Source organism: Pteropus alecto, unplaced genomic scaffold (genome assembly GCF_000325575.1).
Source record: "Pteropus alecto unplaced genomic scaffold, ASM32557v1 scaffold3, whole genome shotgun sequence".
In the NCBI taxonomy this organism is placed as follows: Eukaryota; Metazoa; Chordata; class Mammalia; order Chiroptera; family Pteropodidae; genus Pteropus; species Pteropus alecto.
The window spans coordinates 41,241,337-41,264,704 of NW_006442484.1; the positions used below are offsets into that span (position 1 = coordinate 41,241,337).

General features: G+C 33.5%; 1 protein-coding gene across 6 annotated transcripts in view; it reads left to right on the forward strand.

Moving 5' to 3' along the window:
- The window catches only part of UBR3 (ubiquitin protein ligase E3 component n-recognin 3 (putative)), a 187,104-nt gene that overhangs the window by 44,427 nt on the left and 119,309 nt on the right, over positions 1 to 23,368 (forward strand). For all 6 annotated transcript variants that reach the window (XM_025039283.1, XM_025039285.1, XM_025039286.1 and 3 more), the window contains exons 6-10: positions 9,032 to 9,098; positions 12,645 to 12,775; positions 13,960 to 14,188; positions 19,231 to 19,410; positions 20,008 to 20,141. In XM_025039283.1, coding sequence (XP_024895051.1) covers positions 9,032 to 9,098; positions 12,645 to 12,775; positions 13,960 to 14,188; positions 19,231 to 19,410; positions 20,008 to 20,141 — 741 coding nt within the window. The remainder of the gene's footprint in view (positions 1 to 9,031; positions 9,099 to 12,644; positions 12,776 to 13,959; positions 14,189 to 19,230; positions 19,411 to 20,007; positions 20,142 to 23,368) is intronic.

Genomic DNA, 23,368 nt, shown 5'->3' on the forward strand with positions numbered 1-23,368 from the left:
GTTTTCTTATCCATTCAGGTTCCCTATCTTTTGGTTGGAGCACTTAATTCTTTTCCACTTAAGGTACTTGTTGATAAATATGTAGTTATTACCATTCTTTATTCATGTTTTTGATTCATGTTTTTTTTTTTTTCTTTAAAGTCTCTCCAACAATTCATATAATACCGGCTTGATGTTGATGAATTCCTTTAGCTTATTTTTGTCTAAGAAGCTATTTATTTGTCTTTCGACTCTAAATGATAGCTTTGCTGGATTAAGTGTTCTTAGTTGTAGATCCTGGGTTTTCAGCACTTTGCATATTTTGTACCAGGCTTTTCTGTCCTGCAAAGTTTCTTTCGAGAAATCAGCTGCCAGTCTTACGGGAGCTCCCTTGTAGATAACTAATTGCTTTTCTCTTGTTGCTTTTAAGATTCTCTCTTTGTATTTAACCTTTGGCATTTTAATTATGGTATATCTAGGTGTGGGCCTCTTTGGGTAAAATTTTTTGGGACTCTCTCAGCTTCCTGGGGTTGTATGTCTGTTTCCTTCACCAGGTTAGGGAAGTTTTCCATCATTATTTCTTAAAATAGGTTTTCAAATTCTTGCTTTCTCTTCTTTCCTTCTGGTACCCCTATAATGCGAATGTTATGTTTGATGTTGTCCTATAGGCTCCTTAAATGATCTTCCTTATTTTGGATTGTTTTTTCTTGTTGCTGTTCTGATTGGGTGTCCTCTGCTACCCCATCCTCTGTATCAGTGATTTGATCTTTCACTTCATCCACTCTGTTGATTCCCTCTAATATACTCTTCATCTCAGATATTATATTCTTCATTTCTGACTGGTTCTCTTTTATAATTTCCATCTCCATTTTTATGTTTTTTATCTCTTTGTTAAAGTTTTCACTGAATTCATCTACACTTCTCCTAGGTTCATTGATTATCTTTATAACCAGTGTTTTGAACTCTGCATCTGGTATATTGCTCGACTCCCATTTTTGCTGGAGCTGTGTTCTGTTCTTTCATATGGGACATGCTTCTTTGTCTCCCCATTTTGGCTGCCTTTCTGTGTCTGTTCTTATGTGCTAAGCAAATCTCCTGGTCTTATTAGTGTAGCTTTGTGTAGTAGGTGTCCAGTGGCACAGTCCTGAGAGGGGTTTAGCTGCAGGCCAAGTTTAGCCCAGCCTGTGCCCCTCTGGGGCCACCTGTTAAGATTCAGCAAGCAATCCATAGATGCTTTGCTTATAGTTGCCTCAAGAAGCCATGCCAGAAACTGAGATCAGCTGCCACCAATGTGAGCCTTGGCGCCGCTCAGCAAGTGGCACAGGACTCGCTGAGGACACAACTGAATGTGGCTTGGGTGAGGCCATGAGTTGGGGGAGGTGGAGTTTCAGGGAATCCTTGGATGGAGTGACCTCTGTTATCTAGTTCGATGACGTCTCAGCTATGGCAGTGCTGCGTCCACACACTGGGACGAGGAAGGGCTCAACAGAAGAGCAATGGATACAACTAGCACTTCTGCCTGGGAGAAAGCCTCGCCTCTGGCCCGTGCTTTGACAACTCTGTCCCCCTGTAAGTTCCTGGTGCCCCTGAGCAGCCAGCCTGGTGCTGGTGCTCAAAGTGAGCAGGTCCATCACCTTGAAAGTCTGCTCTTGGACATGGTCCCTGTAAGAGGTGTCTCTTGCTGCCAGCTGCTGCCGCCGCCTGCTGCTGCATAGCCTCTGTCTCGCTCAGCTACGTGAGACCAGGCAGCCTGGCATCTTCTCCCCCTCTTACCTCCCAACTGTTTGTTGTAGGGTGATTTCTTATTTTTCTCCGTAGGGGTGGGGTTTCTGTTCATCTAGAACCCCAGGCACCTCTGCTTGCTGTTTGCTCCTTGTTTCTGTCTCAGCTTTGAAGTGGTTGCAGGAGGGGATGAGCGAAACTTCTATCATCTACGCCATTTTGCCTGGTTCTCTCCTACTTTAGTTTTTAAGAGAAACTTAAGCTTTAGAGTTAGATCTGAATTTGAATCTTGTCTCATAATATTACTGTGCTTTTTGCCAAATATTTAACTTCAACTGCCACATCGCATGCCCGGTCCCCGGATGATCCCCAGGTTAATGTTAGGATTAAATGAGATTACATAAAATTAGAAACTATCATGACCAGATACAAATTAGGCTTTTGATAAATGTTTCCGGTCCTAATGCTTTATGTGTAAAAGAGATTCAAATATTTGAATTTTTGAGCTCTCGTGGGTCACATTATAGATATTTCTGCTCCTTCTTCCAAAGGAAAGAATACTAAAGCACAGTACAAAAATAATTAAGTTTATCTTTAAAAAATTAATTAGAAGATTAACTAAATATTATACAAATAGATGATAGTTGTTTTACCAGACAATTCAGATAAAAAGCCCCTCTTTACTCTCACTAATACTGGCCTCTCCTCTGGGTAACTACAGTTAATAGTTTGATGTCCTTGACAGACCATTTTCTTATGCTTATAGAAATGTATAGTGTGTGTGTGTGTGTGTGTGTGTGAGTACATAAAAAACGTTATACTATTTTGTGTCCTTTTATTTCCTCTGTTATGTATTGTACAAATCCATCTTTGTTTGTACTCTTTTATTTCCATCTACTGAAATATGAATAAACTTCAGTATATCCAATATGAATAAACTTCAGTATATCCAATCATTTTCTTAATCTTCAGTTTTTTATTATAAGACACAATGCTAGATTTCTTTTCGTGTAGATGTACAAATAGTTCTCTAAGTTGTGAAGTTACTAGGTTACAGGGTATACATATCTTAAATTTTAATAGATTATATTTTTTTCTGAGTATAAAAGTCACACATACATATTCGAAGTGAAAAGTATGGAAAAGTGTAAAATAAGAATATTACCTGGGGCAATCATAGAAGAATTTTAGTGATAAGTTCAGGAAATTTTTTATTTTAAGATTGTGATTATAATTTTTTACACAAAAAGTCATTTATGTTTTATTGATTTATGTACTAGAGAGCCATTGCTTTTTGGTTCTGAACACATTTTCAAATCTTGAGTTAGAAAAGTCGTGTAATATAATGAAGCAAAATGAGAATTAGGAGAGGTATTTTGAAGGTTATAAAAATTAAAAATGCTATATCTAAAAGTGGCTTTAAAGTTTATCTTGTCTAACTTTCTTATGTATAGATGAGGAAGCTGAATTCCATAGAATGAACTGATTTACTCAGGCTAGTGAATTTCTTCTAGTTAGTGGTAGAGTTGGAAATGGACATACAGTCTCCTATCTGTTGATTTAGAGTTTTTTCTGTAAAGTGAATGAGCCACTGTTCTTGTTACTATTGCTTTACAGCAAATTTGTCCTAAACTTTGTGGCTTAAAATCATCATTTTTTTTTTTTTTTTTACTCACAATTTTATGACTCAAGAATATGGGAAGGACAACTGGGAGGTTCTCACTTGGGTTTTCTAATGTGATTCCAGTTAGTTGTTGGCTGCAATTGCAGTCTTCTGAAGGCTCAGCTGAGATGAAAATTTAAGATGGCTCACTCACAGGACTGGCAGTTGTTGCTGATGGTCCATAGGGAGCTCAGCTGACTCTTGACCAGAGTGCCTACGTGTGGCTTCTCCAGCATGGTGGTTTCAGGTTGTTGGACTTATTATGTAGTAACTGGATGAGCAGTATTAAGAGCAGAAGCTATAGAGCCTTTTCTGAGCTACCCTTGGATGTGACATACTGTCATTTCCACTGCGTCCTTTTAGTTGTGAGTGATTTGCTGAGGTGGGCATAGATTCAGTGAGAAGGGGACATAGGTCCTACCTCTTAATGGGAGGAATGTCAAAGAATTTGTAAACGTGTTTTAAAACTTACACAAACAGTTTGTGACATTTGTTAGTCTTTTCCTTGGTTGGATTCTCTTGATACCTAATAATTACGAGTGAATTACAGCTAAATAATATACCAGCTGTTGATTATAGGTTTTCTCCATGTATTTCAGTGGTACTTACCTGTTGGGAAAAATTATAACATGATAATGAAATAGCACTGTAGCCAGAGAGGTTATTATGGAGTTTTAATTAAAATTAAAGTTTTCCTTAAGTTAAATACTTTTATACATTGAGAGAATAAAAGCTTATGTTAAGATTATAAGATATTTTTGTAAAAATTGATCTTTACCTTTGTAAAGCAGAAGGGAATAAAATTTTACTAGTATTTATTGCAGCTTTAGGAACAGAATATACTTTTGAATTTAATAATGAAATAATGAAATTATTTCTGCTAGTCTCTTGTTGGAGTCCTCTATCCTGTTGTATTCTGCTTTTATTTCTTAATGGGAAACATTATTTTATTAGGACCAGTAACTTACATGGAAAAAATATTTCATTTGGAGCTAAGCATCATAAATAAGAAGCAAGTTAAGTATTTAAAGGGGTGTCAGTTTTAGAATGATTTATTTAGAGAGAAAATATAGGCATTTCCACCTACTCACTTAAAAACTAATGGCATTAATATTTTAAATTTGTATTGCAATTTTATTCTTTTAAAGGATTTTTTATTATATTACTTAAAAAGATAAAGAATGCAAGCAATAATTTAATAAAGGACAGAATACATAAAGGTGAAAGTAGATGAAGCAATAAGATAGAATGTACCCAGATACAGGTGTTCGTGAACAAATACCTATTTTATGCCATTTAAAAATTTCATTAATGCTTTTAAAGTCATATTGCCCTGATTTTTGGCAACTGGTATGTTTGCTTTTAGTATTTATATTTGAAATTTATAAATGAAGTGATGGATAAGGCTTAAGGATTGGAGTTTCTACAACCTTACCCTACAGGCCCATGGAATTACTGAGCAAGCCCTTTTCATGATTTCATTCTTGTAATTTAACAAATTATATAAAAAGGAAGAAAGGATGAGAAGAGGATAGTGACATCTCTATTACTACTATAGAGATTGAATTAGAACAATTTAAAAAATGTCGTAAGTTAGAATTTAGGATTGGAAGAGATTGTAGAGGTAATCTAATCCTACCACTTTATTTTAAAAAAGAAGAAACAGATTTGAAACTACAATACAGCAAGATTTCTATTTGCAAAGAGTTTTATTTGAATGAGTGTACATATTTCAGTCTACTTAATTTTATTCATACATGTTGTGTCAGATATTTGTCTCTGCTATCTCTAGACTAACAGAACATTATGTACTCAGCAGTGCTATTTATACACATGCCATTCTTCATATTACTACTTATTTTTTTGTGTAGCTCAAATGAAACAACAGTAGAAAATGTTGTTTGTGTTGTATGGAACCAAAAAGAAAAGAAAATAAGCAAATTTTAACTTTGTGGTAATTTTAAATTTAGATATATATTTATTCATTTTTTGTTTAGAATTATTTATAATCATCAGATATTTCAGTTCAAAAGAAAACAATCTCTAGTATTATATGTACATGGATCTAATTAGAGAATTTCCCAGAGAAAGTAAGATCTTTTAGATTAAGATAACTTTTGAAGGAAAGATTATATTCAGTGTGGCCATTGTCATAAGCAAGTGTCCACTTATCTGTGTGTAATGACCAGATCATTAATTTCTGTGACTTTAATGTATTTAGCTGTTAATACAAATGAAATTATTTCAAACACTACCCCCCTACCCGTGCAGCTATAAAAAGATGAATGTCCACTGTGGAAAAATTGAAAAGTATAAAAAAATATAAAGAGAAAATTTACCTACAGCCATACCATCCAGGGATAACCATTGTTTATTAATTTTGCTTGCTTCTAGTCTTTTTCCTACATACACTTATATAGTTGAGAAATAATCACTTAAAATAAATTACACTGTAGATATGCTCTCAATATTATTGCCTTTATTCAAGACAGAATCCAGGTGAATAGTTAAAACTAATTTGTCAAAACTTGTAGCTAAGGCAAGATTATTAAAATTAAAAGTCAGAGTTGCTTTACATAAATTAATAGGTAAAAGAAAATTAAATATTTTTGGAGGTATAAGATTTAATTTTAATTTGTTAGTTATAAAAAGTACATTAATGGTTAAGGGTGGGATGGGGAATCACAGAGACTTGGTGGGGAGGACCTTAACAAACATCGACTATATTTTTTTCTAGTGCAGGAATTGATTTTACAACATTCCTGATAATTGGTAAGTCTCTCCATAAACACTTCCAGTGGTAGGGAGCTTATTTAGTTTGAGGCAACTTGTTAATTACTAGGAAGTTCTTCTCAATACTGTGTTAAGTAATTTTCACACATTTCTTATTTTCCTCCTAGAAAGATTTTTATTTTTATTTCCATATAACACCCCTTTAAATATTTAGCTTTAGTTATTTAATATTCTTTTCTGTACGTACCTCTTTCAGTTATTCACTTCTTTTAATAATCTATGATCCGCTCAGTGTACTATGTTGGGACATCCTTTGGTTTTTTTTGTTGGCCTTTCAGCAGCTACGCTAGACTGTTGGCAGGAACTCCAGTGGTCAAATGAAATGCCTAAGTTGTTTTTTTTTTTTCCCCCTCTCATACTTACAGCTGACATGTTAGAGCTCTCTCTCAGTTTGCACTTGTGCAAGTTGATTTAAAGCAAACAATCTCAGAATAAAGTGTTTATAGAAATCCTTGTTTCATTTTATTGTTCTAATCTCTCAAGATCTTTGGATTTTATGTTTATAACCTGATATGTTAAATATTCCTTTTAGCCTTGTGTATTCTGTATTAACCTTCTTTGAGTATTGTTTTAACTACTGTGAATTTACCTGACTTCTCTTATGGAGCTCACATTTTTTTCATCTGTCTAGTAAATATATCCAAGAAAGAAAGACAGACGGGTTAGTGTGGGTTGAGAAACCATATGCAGATTTTGTAGACTTGGAATTTGAATCTATTTTTCTTATCTAATTTTGGACAAATATACATACTTTGTGCCTGAAACACATGTAATGTGTTTCTATTTTACATCCTTTTTTCATTTATAATAGTGTTTGAACATCTATCTGGTGACAATGAATATAGAGCTCTAGCATTGTTCTTATTCATAGGGTACAGGTATGCTATAATCTATTTACCCAATCCCCTGCTGTTTGAAGCCAGATTCTCTTTTTTTGTTATTGTAAGTAACATTGTGATGAATAGTTATGCATATAGTTCCTATTCACTTGTCTGATTATTTCTTTAGGATAAATTCCTCAAACTGAAATTTCTGTTCCAATGATAAATACACTTTAAGGACTTATGACATGTGTATTGACAAATCGCCATTCAGGAAAATTGTACTACGATATACTCTCATCAGCAGTGTGCAAGAGTACCTATTTTCCCACTGGTTTAGATGGAGATAATCTCCTTTCCTGTGGTTGATATCTACTGTGATGTCAAGCCAAACTCACCGGTCTATGTTTCCGGACTTTTGTTATTGTGCCTTTGCTTATGCCATCTTCTCTTTTTGGAATGACTTTCACTACCTTTGTCTGGCTAATTTTACTTGTCTTTTAGGCTATAAGGCTGCGAAATTTATAGAACTTCATATTTCCATGACCATGCTTGATCAAGGGTATTTGTTTCATAAGAAGTTTCTATTTGAAATTATGATGTAATCCTAACTTGGAATATAACATAGTTTTTCTAGATTTGTCTTTTCTCTCAGGGTTAGGAGAACAGTTTCATAAATGGCTGTTAGCTAAAATCTTAAATCTCAGAATCCCCTCTGCCCTTTGACATGATTTTACATCCTTATGTCTGTTTTCTGTCTTTTAAGTCTACAAATTTCATTCTGGTTGACTTTCTCCAAGGGCAAGGTGAGGGTGGCAGAGGAGGAGAGTGCAGAGTATAGTTTGACTGTCAGTCCTGGTGCCATCAAGGCTTTAGCAAAGGTGGGGATTAACAGGGAGGGTATATTGAAGTGCTCAGTGAATGCTGAATGACTGAACTAACTGGTAGCTGTGGAAAACCCAAGGATGGCCCTGAGGACTTATGCTGGACTTGACAGAAACCTGAAGTTAAGACTGGTTGTAAGCCAAGGAAGTTACACCAGCAGATAGAACAACTCGAAGCTAAGGCTATTTTTCAGCTTTAGAGATTTGAGAGGCTCCAATTGAGAAATCTGGGAATTTGTACTACAGTTCTAACATGCATTGTTAGCACAACAGATTGTATGCCAGAATACTACCACATACGTCTTTATAATACCAGTTGGCTCATACGTGTTTGGAAAATAGGAAAAATATGTCAGTGTAACATAGAAGTTTTGGATTCATATGCTGTCTTTCCTAGTTTAGGAAAGCTGGGATAATGGACTAGAGTCATAGCCTTTAGCTGCAGGGGAAAAAAACTTGAACTCAGCTACAAAGACAGCAAGAGCCTTTGCAGCAACATTTTAAGAAAATTAGAAGTGTGCACCTATATTCAGGCTTTTTCCCTAAGAGGCACACCCCTAGCTTCACCTTAGTTTTGCTAGTGGCAGGCCGCTTCCTCTGCTCTTTCCTTGCCTTTGTCTCAGCTGGCTAGCTTCCCACTCTCTTGTTGTGGTACAGTGTACCATCCCTTGAGATTGCCTGAAACCGCTCCAAGATGTTTGCCTGGGTATCCAAATGATCTCCCCAGGTACCGGTTATGGCTTTTGTCTGCTTTTGCTTGTTGTAGACTCTTTAAAGCCTTTCCTTTATTTATTGTTTTACCCTTCTTCCCTTTCTTCCTTCCTATGCTAATCAACTCCCTCTTCAGCTTCTTTGTTTATTTGATGTTATGTTTATAAGGTTAGGAAAATTTTTATTTTGGTATTTTGGGGTGTTAAAGAGTCTCGCATTTGAAACAGATTAAATTTAAGCACTCTTATATTTTAATACTAAGGATTTTCATTATATATTTTAGTCAAAATTAGCAGCATTGAAAAGGTACTATAGCAGATACATAAAAGTAAATGTGTTAATAAGATATAAGCATGACTATATTATATATTTAGTGATTTATAAGCATATTTATGGTTATATAAAATACATAAATTCATGAATAAAACTATTATAATGCTGATTTTGTTTTCCTTCAGGAGGATCAGGATGGCAGTCAAGGTCTGGGCAAGAGAAAAAGGGTCAAACTAAGCGGTAACACCAAAGGTATTTATATTTAATTTTTTCCTTGTATGAAAAGCTCCTAAAATGCTTAATCACTAAGAACACTTGATTTGTTAGCCATATTCACACCAAAGCTGTTTGAAAAGCGAGTTACATTATTAGATTTGCCTAATGATTTCCTTAATAAAGTATTATTAGAGGGTGATCGTAGGGCTCAAATAAAACCTTTACTATTGGGATTTTGTCTTTTTTTTTTTTTTTTAAAATATAAAACATTCATTATCATATTTGATCCAGAAAAAAGTACGTCTTTTCATTGATTCTTTGATTTGAGTCCAGTGTTTTAGGTGTAAAGTTTTAGTTTGGTTTACATGTTTTCATAATCTGGGTTATGCAATTTCTAGAATGAAAAAGGATAAATAAGGGAGAGGTGGTGAAAGAGAGAGCAAGAGAGAGAACATGAATGAATGAATATGAGAATGAATGAGAAGAATAGCACTTAACACACAGTTCTCAGTAAGAAGTTAATACATGTTCACTCAAAGGAGGAAGTAGATATGCTAGTAGTGAAGGAATAGTTTTGTAATAATAGTAATGAGTGATATTTATTGAACCTTCTGTATATGTTAGACATAATGCTCTATGTGTTGTTTCATTAATTTTCAAGGTAACTATATGAAGCAGATTTTATTATTACTATTTTATGAATTAGAAAATGGAAGTATGTTAGAGATCACAGCTAATAGGAGGTTGATCTTTAATTCAAATCCCAGAGCCTAAGCTCTTAACCACTAGGTTTTCTTGGCCCTCACTAAAAGCTTTTCTAGAGTACTTGTTTTTAGTTAGCAGCCTGTACTCTGGATTTTTGCCATGGATTTCCAAAGTTTAACATGGTCTATTGTCTGGTTTATTATTGTCTGTTACAGAGTCTCCAGTGGTTAAAATAATATTTTGATGAAAAGACGAGTTTTACTTCTGGTGCTGATTAAGTGTATCTTGTTTGGAATGTTTAGGACTGCCTGGAAAGATTGGGCAAGCAGGTAGCTTCAATTGAGGCTCATTTTGTAAGTCTGTTCTTAGTTGCTTAGGCTGCTGCATTTAACTTGTAGATTGCTAGCAAAGGGCATGAAATTTGATCTGTGGTCCAGGATGCATACATACACACATGCTCCCCTTTTTCCTGGCTCAGCAGAGAACCTATAATGCCTGAAGAAAATTGGAAACCCATATGGCTGCTTGGCCCTTTGACTTACCAGAGTTGTCCATGTGTATTCTTGAGTCCTTGAGACACATCTGAATTGGAGCAGATTGTTAGACACATACTTGAGTTTAAGCTTTAGGGATGCCCAGAAATATACCTGTTATGGTGTAAGATGTCATTGTTTTCCTTTAGCCTGATCAAGCTCTGGCTGAAGGTACTTTTTATGCAGACTTGAAGTTTATTTTCTTTTATCCTGAATTTTTTTTGCTTTTGGGATTGGATTGTCTTCTCTTTCTTCCTCCACTGGTAAGAAGTAGTAGAGATTTCAGACTTGATCAGTTACCATTTTTAGTTTAAGTATGTATATGGAAGAAACAGCTTTTTGAATTAGTAGAACCTCTGGTTTTTAAAAAGTGCCTGTTGCTTTTGAAGATTATTGAGGTAATGAATTGCAGAGCCTGAACTCTGCTGTCTAATTAAAACTTTTACCTTTCTCATGCATTTATACTACATACTGGTTCTTCAAAAATTTCTTTTAAAAATTTGGCTTACGGTAGTTTAGGCATTGTAAAAGTCATGACAATTTAATCAAGATTTTAAAGGTAAATAGCCATACATGACTAATGGAAGCATTTCTAACCACATTTCCATACATAACACATAAAGCACATAACATAGGGTTTAAATATCTTGGGAAACTGACATCACCTAGTTTAAGAACAATAAAGAATTGTGGAAGTTTTTTTTTTTGGTCTGAAGATGAAAAAATCAAATTGTTCGTAATTATACCTATTTTCATTTTAGTAGATGCCACAGCTTTTCTGATACATTTGGATTGTTTTATTTATTTAAAACAAAGTGAATGTATCTTTCTTTTTAAATGCTTGACATATAATAATTATGGTAGCTGCAGGCTTTTCATTTGACTAATGTAAGCATGTAGAGTCATAACTGAATTGTAAGATTAATATGGCTAGTTTTGTTCAGCTTTGTAAATATGTTAAGAAGCACTTGTCTGTGAGGGTTTTATTTATTTATTTATTTTGGGAGTCTGTGAAATTTTCAATTATTTTAGTGCCAAGTGAATTGTGAGAATTAAATTGGCTTCAGCAGTGTGCTGTGGATCATATTTTAATTTTTAGTTATAATCCTTACATTCCTGCCACATGATCCACTTGGGCCCTAATTTTATTACTTTTTTGGCTTTGGCTCTATTAGTGTCTGTCTCTGAATATATTTTAACTTATTTCTTGCAAGACTGGTTTATTTCTGTTTTTAAATCATTGTCATATCCTGGGAATGAACTATATCAGGAGGAAGAGTTTTCTGTTTTAAGAGTAGAAAATTATGAGATTTCAAAAATAAAGTTATTTAGTTTCTAATAAAGGGATGTATAGTGTAATCATATTTATATTTTTATTCATATTACATATTGTTTATACTGAAGGCCCCTTTGAAAGGGAGTTAGGTAGAGAATTGGTAAATATTTTTGCTTCTCTGTAGTTAAAATTATGGTTTTTCCAGAAATATAGAAATTATTATTCTGAAAATAATTACTAATGGAAAATTAGTAATTAATTACTAATGGAAAAATTAGGTTAAAGTTATATGTAAGAACTGATTCAAGTCTTTTTAAACTCAGAATGTTTTATAGAAGAATCAAGAGGGCCATGGCATACTGAGTTTGTTGTTCCTCTTTTAGACTCATTTCCTGAGGGAGATGTGGTATGAACACATTACTTAGTAATAGAAGAACTGTGAAACTGGAGTAGGGTTAACTGAAAAAAATGCTACAAGGTTATTATCCTGCAAGACAATTTGAACTGTAATGTAGTTAGGGCCGTATCTGAATATTTTGGTGCATATCATACTGTTTTTTCAAATCTTTCATCGAACTCTAGTTCTTGCTTAAGCACTGTCACTGAACCAGTTCATTCACAGTTGACACTTGATGTTCTTATTGATGACTGAGAGCAGTAGTCCAAGATCATTTGCTCTAACAAAGATTAATAGAATTTTCTAGTTCATTTTTAGGGAAAAAAATTAGAGAAAGCAAGAGAAAGAGATAGCTAAAGTATTAAAAACTTTATTTTGAATCTTAGTAGAAATTTTAGATAAATGGCTTATGTTTATGGAAAAGTAATTACTTATTATTTTTTAGTTGCTACTTTATATTAAAATATAAGGATTCAGTATTCTGTAATTTATATGCTGTGGAGATTATAGAAACCTAGCTTGATGTTTCCATATTATCACTAAATTATTAAAGGGGTAGCCTTAATTTTTAGATACATTTAGGTGTTTGAGGTTGATGGGTTATTAATTATTGTAAGATTTAAATGAGATAAGGAAAAATCATTAGGTGATAAATTTTTTTTTGTATGCAGATCAATCCATAATGGATGTTTTGAAACATAAAAGTTTCCTAGAAGAACTATTGTTTTGGACTATAAAGTATGAATTCCCCCAGAAGATGGTAACTTTCTTACTCAACATGCTTCCAGATCAGGAGTATAAGGTATCTATATTTTTTCCCTTTCCTTTCTGAGCTTTGTTTCCTTTTCTTTGCCTTTTCATTATTAAATCTTTTTGATATATTTCTCAGCTGTGGCTTATTGTATTGTAGCTCTGAAAACTGATATAATACTATGAAAGAGCATTAGCTTCCTCTGTTGCCAACACAGGGGCTGCAGAAAAAGTGTCATATTGTAGATCTGTGACAGAGGACCACTACTAAAGCAGAATTCCTGAGGGTTGCCTTTCTGCATGGAACTTGATCCAGAGTGGATGCTGGGGGACAAATACATTTGCACAGATAAATTTTTAGTTACAAATTATAATAAGTTTTCTAAAGGAAAGATACAAGGTGCTATGAGAATGTGTGATGGGGGCAGCCGAATTTAGATGGTGGTATTAGGCATGGGAAAACATGGGATTAGTAGCTGCTGGCCATAACTGTTAAAGGCAGAACAGTTATTGGCTCATGTACACATGTAGGTAGGTGAAGTCTTCAGTCCCAGAGGGTCCGGACCCACCTGTTAATCACCATATAGTTACGGCAGTGACACAACCTAGTGTATGAGAAGAAAATAAATCACGCTGTAGTTCTTACGGTTTAGGTAATAAAGCTTTATTAGCAGTGACATTTTAATAATGCTGTTGTTTTGTGTATTTTTACCTGCTTAAGAAAACAACAGAGGAAATGTACGTGTTAGAGTATTTAGTCAGATTAGCAGTCAGCTTTCAGATCAAATAGAAGAAGGTATTTCTTTCGGTATAATCACGTTGACTCGTTAAGTTGTATGAAATCCTCTGTGATAGGTTTTAGCTGAGACTGTAGATTTTGTTGTTAAAGTAGCACAGAACAACGACATATACTTGGACATTAGTAAATTAATGTGTTTTGAGCATAGTGAAAATTCGTATTTTAAACCATGATATTGTAATTGTTTTAACATTTTAATAATTTAAAATGCCTATTAAAATTGTTTAACAATTAGAGTATTTTGCTAATGTTCCAGTAAAAGAGGAAAATGTGACTTAAGACTACCATCATCATTGAAATTATTTTTACAATTACCTTGGACATTTTTACAAGCTAATAATAGTTTTAAAATGTTAATATAATATATTGGAAAATGTGTTATAAAACTCAAAGTTAAATTAACGTGTCTTTTTCTTTCTATTTAAAAAAATTTATAGGTTGCTTTTACAAAAACTTTTGTTCAGCATTATGCTTTCATTATGAAAACACTGAAGAAAAGTCATGAATCAGACACAATGTCTAACAGAATTGTGCATATTAGTGTTCAGTTGTTCAGCAACGAGGAGCTAGCCAGACAGGTAACAGAAGAATGTCAGCTGCTGGATATTATGGTCACTGTGCTATTATACATGATGGAAAGTTGCCTTATTAAAAGTGAGCTACAAGGTAAACTCAGAATTATTTTCACTAATTTTATTATTATTACTATACAGTGTATACCTAGCCTTAAAAACTCTTTATATGCTTAAAATAGTTTTAAAAAGATTATAAAATAATACACGTTTGTTAAAGAAAAATTTGAAAATTTTCAGCAAAATTTAAAGAAAAACTTTAATTTTGTAGTTTTGTTATTCACAAATAACTTGTTAACATGTTTGGTATTACTTTTCATTTTCTGTGATATGAATATATTTATAGATATAAATACATTAAAAATATGCTACTGTATATACATTTCAAGAACACGGTTTTTAATGATTGCAGGTATTACTATCACATGGTTTTACAATAATTTTTTTAACCATTTACTTATTAGACATGTCCTATTTTTTATCAGCCTTAGACATTTTTATATGCCTGTACTTTTAAAATTTGTTTTATATTTTCATTTATTATTTAATTATAATAAAAATAACAAAATATAGATGCAAAATAACTTACACCCAGAATTCTATAAAATAGTTTTTATGAATTTGATTTGAAGGTCCATAGTTGTCTTACATATTGCATATTATTTTCTTATCCTTTATGTCTCCAAGTGAGCTCTTGTTGCAGTCACTTCTGGAAGCATTATGGTCTGATCCCACTGGTGTATGGATGTGTATGCTGTAGCGACATCTCCTGTTCTCCCTCCTACTTCATGCCACTTTGTGTGGCATTTCCACCGGTCTGTCAGTTCAGGATTAAGCACTTCACACCATGAATATCTATTGTCTCAATATGATTCCATCAAGTGGAAAAAGAAGTTAGCTAGAAATGTAATTCCTTGTACCCTTTCTCCTAATACCCTCATCTCTGGGGGCCTCTTCACCATTCCACAGCCTGTCTCTCCCTAGGTATCCCCATCCACTTAGAAACTGCCTTGGATTTGAGGCTGGGAGGGGCCTGCTTCTCTGAGAATATGCCTATACTTTTATAATTTAAAAGTTGGACTAAATCTTGCCTTTTCTGCGTTTTTCGATTTTCTTCTTTTGTGCCCACTGTATGGTTGATACCCCTCAAACTGCCATATATCTAGGACCTCTTCACATTCTCATTTCTCTTTGGTTTTTCATCTTAACTTTACCTCCCTGTAATAATTTATATTATCTTAATATTTGCTATGTACTAGACACTTTGTTAATATTATTTATATGTTTAAATTAAGCTTCTAAACAACTCCGAGATTGACATTATTACTATTCCCACTTTAAAGATGAGTAAATCGAGACTTAAGGAAGTTAAGTCATTTACTGTAAAGTATACAGATAGTAAATAACAGAGCCAAGAAGGACTTCATAACTCCTGATGTGAGAATCTTTGTTCTTAACTATGACAAGGCCAGGCCAACACTGATAGGGCATTATCTTCTCTTGTTGCCACTTGGAGCTAACTTTAAAAATAACAACAAACAGTACTTCAAATTAAATCTTAAGACCTTTCCATTTTCTGTGGAGGAGAAATCTAATAGTTAAGACTTGCATTGTTTTATTGTTGCCTCCTTTTGCATATCAGCTCCTATTTTCTCTTTATACTGATGGTCTATTTTCAGTATATTTTCATGTAATACCATAGCTTGAACTTGTTATATGCTCAGTATAGGACACAATGCCTTATATTTAATAATAGCTAGCTAATAATTATGATAGTTACTACCTTTTGAATACTCACTGTATGCCATGCTTTTTTCTCAGTACCTTATATGTATTATCTCATTTAACTACCAGTAATTTTGTGGAGTAGATACTGTTTTCTCCATTTTGTAGACGAGGCAGTTGCGGCTTAGAGAGTTGAAGTCAATGGTCTGTTATTTTACAGCTGTAAGTGGGTAGGGCTTGGGTGTCTGACTTCAAAACCCATACCTTTTTGCCCACTGTGCAACTCTGTCTTCCCATTGTAGGTGTGGTGGGAGAGTAATACATTATTCACATTAAGTAATATACATCTTTACTTTTTTAAAGGAAAATTTAAAAGCTGCTTTGTATTAGTTATTCTGTCTTCATGTAAGATGACCTTTTCTGTCTTAGAGATTTAGCTACATATATTGCTTTTTATTTTTTAAAGTAGTATCTATCATTATTCAGGTGTATCAATGATGTTCTTATATAGAATTATATTTAGAGGTCTTTTCACAAAAATAGAATTTCAGATTTATAAACTAGAAATTTTTTTAGAGTTTAGAAGTATCTGCTCTTTTGAAAAGAATCTGGAGTCTATTTTCTTGACTAAGTGGTTTAGCTATGCTTATTATACATGGTTTGCATTTGGTCTTAGAGAAAACCGTTTTGGTACAGCTAGCTATCTAACCATCCACACTGCCGCCCAATCTAAAAACCTAGGAGTCATTTTTGGATTCTTGTCACGAACATGACTGTCTGTCCTTACACCTTCTAAATGTCTTAAAATAGCCACTTCTCTTTATCTCTGTGCCTTCACCATAGTTCAATCCGTTGTAGTCTCTAGGCCTCTACCACTAGTTATCACCACCTTCCTTCAGTCACTTTGCACACTACACATCTGATTATATCCCCTCTTTTACCACTCCATACCCCCTCCAGTGGCTTGCCATTGTCTTCATGTGAACTCTAACCTCCTGAAGCTGATTTATAAGGCCTCTGGCCTCATTCGTGCCGCTCATCCTTTATATTGTTTGTCTCAGTGAATTCATCCTTTTTTTATACAGCTTCTTCTACTTAGAACACTGTTTCCTCCCCCATCCCTAGTTTATTTGGCTAATCCTAATTCCTGCTTCATTCTGTAAATCTGTTTAAATATCAGTTCCTTGGGAAAGTCTTTTCCTGAATTATAGACTACTTTTATTTGTTCTTATGACTTCCTGTACTTTTCTTATTATAGCCCTTATCACACTCTGCCTTCTTAGATATTAACCTCAATGGAGAGAGAGAGACTATGTAAATCTTGCTTTATTTACCACCTTCTTTTCAGAGCTTAATAGACTACCTGTCCCTCAGTAAGTGCTCAATAAATATTTGTTGATCATTGGATCTCATCAGCACAAAATCATAGCTCTATATATTTATAGTGACTAAAGTACCTGTTGGGTAAAAATAGAAGTCCTAATCATTTTATTTCGTTAAAGATTCCAAGGTGTTTTTCACAAGAACAGTAGTATTTAAAGCAGTGTCAAGAAAATAGTGATTTTGATTAATTATATTCTGCTTATTCATCCTCTAGTTTTAATTACATAGAACAGTGTTTCTCAGTGTTTAAAAAATTTTTAAATCCCAGCATCCCTAAGCACTGTCTCATCAATATCAGTGGCTCAGCAACTCACAGTGGCAGTAGTAGTTGTCAGTCAGTGGGCTTTTCGGAATCTCAGGTGTGGGTAATTTGTAGAAAGCCTCTCACCCCTACTCCCTCATTAAGTTATACCTTCTCTCATCCTATTGAGAAGCACTGAAAGAGAGCATAGTTAACTTTGTGGGTCCTGTTTTTATATATGGTTAAATTTCAGTGTGATAAGAGCTCTCATATTGGTTGAGCACAGGCCTCAAGTTCAACAGCAAAGGCAGCACAGTAGGTCTGAGACTCAAATTCCAAATGCTTGTTTAGTTCTCACTTGTTTAAGTTCATACCTTGCAGAAAAAGCAGATATAAACCTTGCTAGAAGAAAGTGACTGTTCATATTAAAAAGCAAGAATTGGATAAAATAATTTCATGGACTGAAACCTAAATTTAATGTATGTAAATTAAGAAGTTCAGTAAAAGCCTTCCTCACTGATGAATTTGACAAGGAGGTGGTTAGTTGAAAAAGTTGGTTAAAGTGAGGAATCATTAAACAAATGATACATATATATATCTTAAACAGTAAAATCTAACTTAAAACACAGAAATGCATGTTCATTCTCCAATCTTTTAATTATGGGCAAAGCATTTTTAAGATGTGGTTTCCTTGACTGAAGTTCTGTCATCTTTCTTTTATATTACCACATCTGTAAAGCATTATCTGTGATTTTTAGTTTCAGTTTTTTTGGAGTAGGAACATTAGATCTTTGTGAAGCAATCTGGGCATAAAAATCTTTCTAGGCTTTTATGATTTTTCTTCTCCAAGATTTTTTTAGCGTTTTCTTAGGCATTTACTTTTATTGTCTTGCAAAAGTTTATGATCCAGTTTTTGTAATACCTCTATGCATTCATATTTCATCAGTTTTTATACTTTTAATTTAAATTTTATAATTATAATAAAAAGAACAATTAGCATGAACAGAAACAAAAACTGACTCTGAATAAGCATAAACCTCAGCTTGTGTACTAGGTAATAGGCTATTAGCTTTGAGCATTCTGTGTGTTATGGGTATTGTATTTTATAGCGGAAATAGGAAGCTTGTTTGTCTAGTGAATCCGTTAAATAGGAATAGGTTAAGAGAGCTAATGTATATGTGCTATAACTTCTAATAGTAAAGATTTGGGGCAAGCATAACCACCTCCCCCAACAATGTATTTAAACTTTGAGGATATTTTTTTAAAGGCTTAACATGTTTGTGTTTTCTGTTCTTTCATTTTTGACATACTGTGTTTGCTAAAACATTATATTTACATATTCATTGAATAGAAGAAAGCAATTTAATATATATTGCTTAAATCATACAAATGTGATTGCTAAGATGGAATGAGATTAATCTAGGAATAAAAACATTTTGTTGATTGGAACTGAAATACTGCATTATGTCATTAGAATCCGGAAAATAATGTGGTCTTGTAAACATAGCTAGCTCAGTATCATGTAATACGTTGGACATATGGTAATGATTATTATAATGACGTGCTAAGTGTTATGTTAACATTTCATTTAAAATATGTGTCTTTTTCCATTATACAGGTGGGGAAATTGATTCAGAGTCTAAGTAACATGCCTGAAGCCATATAGTTATTAAATGGCAGGCTGGGGTTTGAACTTAAGTGTCTCCGATTCTACAGTGTATAATCTGTATCATTGGTAAAGTTTAATTTTTAAAAACTTATTTTTGGGCTATGTGTGTCTGTTTTAGATGAAGAAAATAGTTTACATGTGGTAGTGAACTGTGGAGAAGCGTTACTGAAGAATAACACTTATTGGCCTCTTGTCAGTGATTTTATTAATATCCTTTCTCATCAAAGTGTGGCTAAGAGATTTTTGGAGGACCATGGTTTGTTAGTTACATGGATGAACTTTGTGTCTTTCTTTCAAGGTATGAATTTTACTTTTTTGTTAATTTCTTTAGTTTACAAAATGCCTAATGCCGAACTATCAAATACTAATTATAAGATAATAAATAGCACACTATTCAGGTTACATACGAAGTGTTTCATTTTAATTAATTGATATTTGTAAGTACTTTAATAAAGTATTCATGAAAACATTATAGAGTTATGAAAAATGTCAAATTATTAAAAAAGAAACAGGAGAGCAAGAATTTATTTTAGCATTTTAAATTATTAATCTGGAAGTTTCTAATCTGTTGTCTAAGAAAGATTCATAATGCTTTTATAAAAATTTCAACTAACATCAGTTAAAATAGTTTTGACTTTTTTATTCAGTATATTGTATTATGTTATATAAGAAAGAGACAATTTACAAAGTGTTTCTAAGAAAACTTAGTTTGTAAAGAATTCCAATAAGACTTGTTTTATTTTTTAAAATTTATGTATTTTTATACATATTGTTTATATATGCCATTTGTGTGCATGTTAGAATGTGTTTGGTACTAGGAAGTATTTTACTTGATTTTTAGTATGAATACTTGCTAATATTTTGCAAGGTTTATATCTGTTTTAATTTTTGCAAGGTATGAACTTAAACAAGCGAGAACTAAATGAGCATGTGGAATTTGAGTCTCAGACCTACTATGCTGCCTTTGCTGCTGAACTTGAGGCCTGTGCACAGCCAATGTGGGGGCTCTTATCACATTGTAAAGTTAGGGTATGTTGGAAATATTTTTGTTGATTTCTTTGTTTTCCTTTAAAAGAATTAAGAAAAAGATGTGAAAACATTGAATTGTTTACTTGTTTATAATAATGTTGCAGTGTTTAATTCTGAACTCATCTCTGTGAAAGCTGACTTGAGGCAGTAATTATTATTCTTAGGCAGGTTGGAATTTATATTATAAGATCTTTCCAGCTTTCTCTTATTGTGAATAGTTTTGGGAGTTTCATAAGTCTCTACTTTCATCTTTATTTCATTTTACTAATTACCTGTTAGTTGCCTAATGCTTCTTTTAAGGGATGAAGATAGTCTTCAGTAACATTTACATTTTTAGGATACCAAGCACAAAATCAGTATATATTTCATACAATTTCCAGTTGTATATAAAAAGAATCTAAGGGTAGCATAGCAGCAACATAAGTTCTTATAATTGGATAAGAAAATGCTTATTTGTAATTGCGTGTATTTATGTCTTTCTATACAAGTATATATTTTACTTTTGCATTTTAAAGTATTGATTTGATGGTTCTCCAGAATCCTTGGACAATCCAAAAAAATGGAATGCCCTGATCCTACTAAACTAAGGACTTGACTAAGATTTTGCTGTATGAATCCCATGAAGTCCAGCTTGCTAGCCTGTACCAAATAAGCATGCTGGACAAAATTTTATAGTGGAAATATTTTGAAATCTGGATTCTGGTCTGGGCTCTGCTTTTCTTAGGTTACTGTATCAACTCATTTACAAGTATTTGAGTATTTGAATTTCTTAGTTTCAGTCTTTTTCTTTATTTTTATGGTAAAATGAAACAAAATGGAAATGGGATAGCAGAGCCTTTTGCCCTTTTTCACAGAGTTATTGTGAGGCTCTTTTCCATATACTCTTTAAATATATGTGTTTCTTTTAAGCAGATTTATGTTTCCTCTCATGACTTCAGCTATTCTCTAAATCCAGATGACTCACAGTTTGTTACAGTCTACCCATGTTCAAATTTCCAACAACTCTGGTTATTCATGTAGCTCTCCTTATAGGTAAATGAATTTTCTCAGGTTCCTAACTGAAAAATCATCTGTTCATATTGTATCCTTTATGTTCATTTAATGGTATCTTACATGATGCAATTATCTAACACACGAACTTTCTCCCTGGTATACCTGTTGTGTTCAACCTGTAATCAGATGCCATAAATTCTCTCTTTCATTCCAGTAATGTCTCCCTACCACTTCTTTCCTCTGTCTTAATTTATTCATATTTTTAAAATCTAGGTTTTTAAGGTAATTTCTTAACTGGTTTTCCTACCTCTAGATTCTTCCTACTATAATCTGGACCAACACTTAAGTTACTTTTCTAAATTCTGTGCATATCTCTTCTTTGCTTAAAAATCATTCAACTTCTTATCTGTCTACAGGAAAAGGCCTGTGTTTCCTGTAGACACATTTAAGATTCTCCACAATTTTTACTCAGTTTATCTCTCATAATTCACCTTCCTATACCCCTTCTACCTCCGTGCCTTTATTGGGTTGATTACCATTCGTCAATATGCAGTATGCTTTCCTCATTTCTATGATTTTGTTCAAGCTAGTCCCTTTTTTGGCATATCTTCTCTCATTCTCTCTGCTTAGTCCAGTGCTGCTTTTGCATGAGAATCATCTGGGAAACTTTAAAAATACATGTGCCTAAGCTCCACTGTCAGAGATTTTGATTTATTTGATGTGCAGTAGGACCTCAGCAGTGATTCTGACTATTGTGAAGAACCGCTAGTGTTAGTGTTAGCTTTTCAAAAATTCTATTCAGAAGACTTAACTGATGTGTAATCTGCTCATTTAAGTTTTTTCAGTCAGATTTATGGTTCCAATCCAGTGTTTTCTTAGTACCTTGTTTGATTTCCACTGTAGTATTTATTAAAAAAACTGTCATATAAGGTTTGTTTGTTCATTCATTCAAAAAATATTTATTGAATACTATTCTGTGGTAGATCCTAATTAAATACTTGCATTTTTGGTGTTGAACCAAATAGATATGGTTCTTGCTGTTATAGAGGAGCCTTATAAGTGAGATAGACATTAAGTAAATACATAGATTTTGTAAGCTTTTTCTAAGTGCTCTATAAGATAGTAACAGGTTGTTGTGAATGTATGTGGAACTTAGTTAGATTGAGGCTCAGAAAGGCCTTTCTGAAGAAAATATGAAGCAGCCAACTATGTGAATAAAATTGGGGTTAGTGGGGGTAGTCAGGGAGGTAGAATGGAATAGCCTACCTCCAATAGCAAAGTGATTGATCCTTTTAAGGAATTTGTGGCTGGAGTAATAAGTGGAACATTGAGTTGGAGAGATAGGCAGGGATCAGACTATTAAAGCAGGTCCTTATAGATCATGTTAAAGAACCTTGGATTTAATTTTAAGGAGAAGCCAGTGAAGATTTTTAAGCAGGGGTTTGTGTGATTTGATTTACATTTAAAAGATCACTCTGATTGCTGGGAAGACTGATTGAGGGGATTGTGGGGAGCAACAAGACTAGAAGCACGGAGACCAATTAAGATGCTGTGATAATAGTCTAGATGGTAAATTCAGGTTCGAAATTCAAGGTGGATTCAAGATACATTTTGGATAGCAAAGATGTATTTTGGAGGTACAATCAATAGACTTAGTGATGGATTGTATGTTATTGATAAGTGAGAGAAAAGACTTTTGGGTAACTGTGTATGGAAATAATATTTACAGAGGTAGAAAAGATTGATAGTAAAGCAGGTTTAGAGAAATCAGAGTTAGTTTTAGGTAAGTTAAGTATGTGATGTCTCTGAAAAATCCAAGTGGAAATCGTGAATAGGCAGTTGGAATATATGAGTTGGAATATATGGCTGTATGTATCTCAAGCTCAAAAGAGAAGGCTGGACCAAAGTTATAAATTTTAGACTCTTGGGAATATATATAATATTTATTGCCACACGAAGAGATAAGACCAAGTAGGAAGAGAAGAGCAGTAGATCTGGAGGAAAAAACTACTAACATTTGGATGTGGAGGGAGAGGAGAAAACCAGAAGAATTCAGTATCATATAAGCCAACAGAAGACAGTGATTCAGGAGGAAGGTTGATATGATATTGATACGAAGAGACAGTATTTTAGGAGGATTATTCTGACAACTGTCTTGAGGACGAATTTGGATTATGAAGCTGGGGAGTTATGTGATAATGAGAAATCATTGTTTCCAGACAGTAGTTTATTTT